Genomic DNA, 6,236 nt, shown 5'->3' with positions numbered 1-6,236 from the left:
GATTATCTTTTAGTCTATTCCATTTTGTAAATTACAATTATTCTTGTTCTAGATATAAAATATAAGATCAAAGGGTAGAGTTAAAACTTTAAAATTGTGTGGGGGTGGGGGATCAGGTTTGGGGTAGATATAAGATCACTCAAGGCAACTATGATGCAAATAATACTTAAATATAAAGTGGCCCAAAACCATGTTGAAACAATATCCTTTGGCCCTGAAACGACGTCAATTAATCTGGGCAAAACTATTAACACTTCCGCTTATTTATCTTCTGCCTCTCTCTTTGTATTTTCTTTCGATTTGATGTACTTTTGTATTGGTCATCTTAAGTTGGAAGTGTGGTGAACACGTTCCAAACATGTGAAAGTTTATTGAAGTTATAGTTAGCTAGTCATTAGAAGAGTTAATTAGTAGTTATTGGATGCCTATAAATATGTTTTGATGTACTCTTTTATTTTAACTTTTTATTCGTTTGTAATATTCTATTTCATCGATACAAAGAGTTTGTAGTTTTTCTCTAAAAAAAGAAAGAAAAAAAAATTACTTACATCTAAATTTTCTGGAAATTCATTTTTAGACAACAAACTAATCCGGTAATTTATATCCATAAGTTTGTAACTATGTTCCAAAAGATATCCTCTCAGTTTTTTTTTACCAAAAGATACCTTTCTGAACCTGAAGGTTAACGAAAATGTTGACATGCGTTGGTGACCAGAAGACACAGTTTGATGACATGTTAGCTGCTGTGTTTTTTGAAGAAAAAAGTTATGCTTGATTAAACTTTTGCTTCCTCTAATAAATGCAGTTGCACTGTCCTAACATAAGTTTCCTCAACATAAGAAAATGACGGTTGTTTAATGACTATGATTATGAAATGTATCGACAAAACCAATGATGAGCAACACTTGCTTGAATACAACCCTACTAAGTATTGAAAAAATGTCATTTTTGTCCGCGCTCATATCATTTTGATTTGGAATTGTGTTCAAACACGTTTTGTTCATCGAAAATGTATTGATATTTTAAAAGCATATGCCAAGTGTTGAACAAGGTACCACAAGGTTGAGAAGATATCTTCTAAACCAAGTAATCTCTTGTGGAAATGGCACCGAAGATGTATTGATGATAAGTTATGAAATTTTTGTCTAAATCATAATATATTTTAACCTCTATAAGTTAGGATGTCAATAAAATCATTATTAAAAGAATTTAATTTAGTCTCACAAGTACAATTCAGTTGATAGATGCAAAAAATGTTGATATGAAAGGATTTACGTTCGAACTCGAGATTCATCACTTCTTCACATTTAAGGTGTGCAAATCTTAATTCTTGACATAGATTATAAAAAAACAAATTAAACAAATTAAACAAGTTTTGACTCCATGTAATGGTAATCATGTACATCTTCAACTATATCTCACAACCTTGTCTTTGACATATCTCATTTATAAGCAGTAAAATATTTAAAATATATATATATATATATATATATATATATATATATATATATATATATATAAATTTAAAAAAAATGATATTTATACAATTATTTTTTTGATAATTTTTGTGGCAACTTTTTGTTTCATACTCGTATTATATTTTTACTTTTTCTCACTATTGTTTTGTTTTTTGTGTCAATGTCTCATTTTCTTTATAAATCTATAGATGTCCCATAAATTATCATACAAATGGCTATTCAAATAACACAACTCATAAATTAAACTTTGCATAACATTTCCGGAAAGTATCAACGTCTAATATGTTCAATAAAGATACTTTTTCAATTTTTGAGTATCTCAATCACATAGATTAACATATAGGGATAGGATCAAATGACACCAAGGTGTCAAATTAAATTTGACACCAAATCCTAGCCATTAATACAGTTTTAATCTAACGGCTCTCATAAACTCATTAAGTGCTCACATGCTTGATCAAGTGACCCACCTTTTATTTTTAGAAATAATTTATTCTTTCTTCTTTTGGTTAATTCCTTTCCAAAAATTCTCTGATTCTATTTTTTTTTTTGAAGGATTCTACATGTTTATTCTTAGGGCTCTCTTGCACATGAGTTACCCCTATTTCATTACTCCAAAACTTAATTGCCGATATTTTTTTTTTGCTATACCAGTATTTTATGCTTCACTTCCCTGGCGAAGACATGTTTGATTTTGTGAGAGAAGCATACTTTAGTTAAATTGAATGTTGTCTATTTCTATATCACGTCGTTTTCGTTGCATTATCTTTGTCTACGGTATGTCTCGACCAAACTTGGTTACGGTGGCTTGTAGGATTTTGTGATTTCGGTTGGTACAGATGTTGCGTTATGGATTTCGATCATCGTGGTATGAATTACTCATAGCATTGCATAAAGAACTTAAATTAGAGAATTAGTCATTATTCACTTTGTTAATGTTTTTGGCATCCCTGGCCCTTCTCTAAAACAATTTTCTTTAAGGCTCTTCAGAAAAAAAAATAGTTAATAGAAATAAACTTGATAAAGAAATGAGGTTGTTGTAGGATGAGCAAAATGACAATTAAGTTTGGACAGCAGCCACAAAATTAAAGTTTTCGACTAGTATAGGAAAAGAGAAGATGGAAGTTGTGATGTTGAATAGCTTGGGAAGTGAAGCATAAAATAGTGGTATAGCAAAAAAAATGGCAATTAGGTTTTAGAGTAATGAAATAGGGGTAAATCATGTGCAAGAGAGTCCTAAGAATAAACGACGTAGAGTCCTTAAAAAAATATAGAATATTAGGATTTTTGGAAAGGAATTAACCAAAAGAAGAAAGAATAAATTATTTTTAAAAATAAAAGGTGGGTCACTTGATCAAGCATGTGAACACTTAATGAGTTTATGAGAGCCGTTAGATTAAAACCGTATTAATGACTAGGATTTGGTGTCAAATTTAATTTGACACTTGGTGTCATTTGATCCTATCCTATATATATATATATATATATCACATTTGTTATTCTAAATAAAAAAAATTAACAATTTTTTTTTATGAATTTTTTTTTAAAAGCTACGCCCTATATAAATAAATTGGGCTAATTTTTCTACTCGGGTCTATTCAAATATTCTTCTGATTTTGTGGTCAAGTTCACATTTATTCAACTCCAAACTGAGGTGAATTTTCCAAGACACTCTGAAAGACATGCTTCACCTTGCAACCATTAGCACTGATGCAAACGGAGAATCAAACACACCAAGTGGGTTGAGATTTTAATGGAAAAATTCTGTTACTATCAATAAAATACGTGATGCTCAGCTGAGACAACATTATTCTGTTGTAAAAATATGCTTCTAATCAATTTAATTGAATATTTAGCATCCCATTAGAGTTTTGGGGAATTATGTCACAGCATAAGATAAAGAGTGAACTTGAAGCATGTTTTCTTGCAAGCATTATTTTAGTCGGAATAATCTTTAACGAAATTTTACTTACCCTTTAGCCGAACTGCGAATTACTAACCTTTCATTCACTCATAACCGATGCGAAAATGACAAAATATTTCTCAGAAAGTTTAAAGCTGCATTAACAAGAATAGAGAAGTTTTTTTTCTCTATTGTCCAAGTTCGATAGAACTTTGATTTACATCAGCCATAGTAAGCTGGTATTTTGGAAAAGAAAAAAAGAAAGAAAAAAAAAAACAAGACTATGTTTACATACACTTAGTTTCAACTAAAAAGGACACTCAACAAAAAGAAGGGGTGTCCCTAACTTAGCGAAAATAGAGCTCCATCATATACACTATTAGATTTATAGTATATATGGGTCTAGCTCTTTGGAGTTTTATTAAATAGTTAGTACTAGAACCAAATGGCTCTAGCAGCCATGAGCATTTGTTTGAGTGATCCATCAACATGAAGAGATATCACATCCTTTGATGACCCTACAAATTTTCCACCAATGAACACTGCTGGCACTGAAGGGTTACATCCAAGACTCCTCAAAGCCCTTTCCATTTCCCTACCATAGGGTTCATTGTCAAGCTCATGCACAGCAGGACTTGCTCCTAGCTCATAGAACAATTGTGTTATGCTGTGACACATGTAGCATGAACTCTTTGTGAATATAACTGCAGCTTTCTTTGATGCCAAATCCTTCACTCTATCCATTACTTGATAAATTGTTACAAAAGTAGGAATGCTTTGTGTTTTGTTTTCCTTGGTGGAATTTGAGATTTCATCACCTCTTATTTATAGTGGTTGGTGAAGATATTGGATTGCATTATATTGCATATTCTAGAAAAAAGTAGAAAAAAATAAATTATACTTAAAATAGATATAGGAAATAAAAAAATAAAAAAAAAAAAGCAAGTTCCATAAGATATTTGTTTGGATAAGGGAAATTCAAATTCCCTTGAACCTTTGATGACTCTGAATTACATGAACAAGCATCTAGAATCACAATCACACTGTTTAAGTGATATAATTGAAATCACTAGGAGTGGGAATGAGAGAGCAATCAGTGAAAGGAATAAGAACAATATATTGTATATATATTAATTTATTAATTAATCTTTCGGCCTTGGTTCTCAGCATCAATCAAATTATTATTCTAGCTAATGTTGATTTATGCAAACTTCTTCTCCAAGGCAGATGGCACAAAACATGGTTGCGTTGTCGATTCAAGATGTCAAAAGAATGGAATCTTATATCCAATTAGAATTAGCTTTGTTATTGATGCAAAAGTCAGAGGCCATGAATGAGTTACAAGTGGCATATATGTCTGGTTATTCACAAGGAAACCATACATCCAAGGCATGGCAAAGCTTACCATGAACTAGAGTCTAGAGATGTCAACTCGGCATGGCAGAGGAGGGGAGCATCAAGATATAAAAGTTACTTATGCTTATACTAGTTAGTTTTTTTTTTTTTTCCTTCTCTTTGACTATCTACGTTTTGTGTATTGCATGTAATTCAATTCACTTGTGATTCACTCATATTTAATAGTATTATTTTTATTTTCTCTAGTTTTCTCTTATCAATGACTTTTGTCGAGAATAGTAATGGATGGTATTCCCCCTGTCACCATCATTGTTGTCAAGATCACGATTTAAATCTCAAAATTCAAGATTTTACGACTTTACTCACCTTTAACAATTCAAATTCATAATTGAGTTTCAAAACGGACAAAATCCTAATAAAATCGCATCAAAATCGTAATATGCAAAATCACAGGATTTTAAAGGATTTTGTCCATTTTTATGATACGGGTCAATTTTGACATGGTTTGTCAATTGAACCGGTTTGTACTCGTGAACCGCTTCTAAAAATACATAAAAACCAAGATTTTTTTTTTATCCTTTCGCACCATACTGCCTCTGCACCGTGAGAGATTGACGAAGATAAACGTGTTGAAACTTAAGAGTCACTTACTCACTTATGATCAAGTATTTAATCGGGCATCTAGGATTTGCCTTTTTAAGTATTTTGTCTAGGTTGTTTAGCATTATTATGACTACTAAAGAATATTTGGCATCTAGGCTGAGTCATTTATTTATAAGTATTTTGTGGACTTTAAACTTTGAGTTATTTTTGTTTTGGTATAATTCATCGATTTTAATTGCGATTTTATGATTTTCGACTTTGCTATCCTATATCGACTTTACAAAAATAGTTGAGTAAAATCATTCAATTTTAATTGCAATTTTACAATTTTCGATTTTGCTATTCTCTTTCGATTTGAAAGAAAAACCTGATTTGTCACCACCCTTCAAAATGTTAGCATCTCCTTTGGCCATCACCTCTCATGTCCTTGTTCCCGCGGGAAAAACAAACCTACATGTTGGGGGCGAAATAAGACGGTCTATGTAAGGCTCCTCACTTGCCTCTCCAGAAAATTGACATCTCTATCTTAAACACATTAATTTTATCTAAAAAGAAAGATAAGAAGAAATGAAAAATGCTAAAGAAAATAAAAGAAAAGGGAAATCAAGATTAATTGATTCCACTCTCCTATAGAGTTGATGTGTCCTTATCATCTCTAATTAATTACCTTCTTACGTAATATGTTATGTCTTAGTCTCTTTGATTCTAAGCTGTGAGGATGATGTGGAGAAAGATAAGTGTCTATCCAATTCCTTTCCACTTTCTCACGTTGGTCCTAGCATCAGATTCATGAGAATAAAAAACAGTGTCAAGGTCGACAATCCTATGTGTATACATGGCCCCTTGGGGTATAGAAGGGATCCTTAACTACAACCCTAGGCACGAGGCTTTTGAAA

The 6,236-nt window shown here is 31.5% G+C and overlaps 1 protein-coding gene across 1 annotated transcript; it reads right to left on the bottom strand.

Moving 5' to 3' along the window:
* Positions 1-3,517: 3,517 nt before the first annotated feature.
* Positions 3,518-4,289, bottom strand: LOC25484773 (glutaredoxin-C11). The gene has a single exon (XM_013613759.3). It carries the CDS (start codon positions 4,123-4,125, stop codon positions 3,817-3,819), a length of 309 nt encoding a protein of 102 aa, XP_013469213.1. The 5' UTR covers positions 4,126-4,289; the 3' UTR covers positions 3,518-3,816.
* Positions 4,290-6,236: the final 1,947 nt, after the last annotated feature.

Source organism: Medicago truncatula, chromosome 1 (assembly GCF_003473485.1).
Source record: "Medicago truncatula cultivar Jemalong A17 chromosome 1, MtrunA17r5.0-ANR, whole genome shotgun sequence".
Classification (NCBI taxonomy): Eukaryota; Viridiplantae; Streptophyta; class Magnoliopsida; order Fabales; family Fabaceae; genus Medicago; species Medicago truncatula.
The sequence above is the reverse complement of the archived record's forward strand: the minus strand, read 5'-3'. Positions and strand labels throughout refer to the sequence as shown.

Excerpts from the sequence above, each read along its gene's own strand:
- LOC25484773 (XM_013613759.3), bottom strand. The coding sequence starts at position 4,125 with ATGGATAGAGTGAAGGATTTGGCATCAAAGAAAGCTGCAGTTATATTC.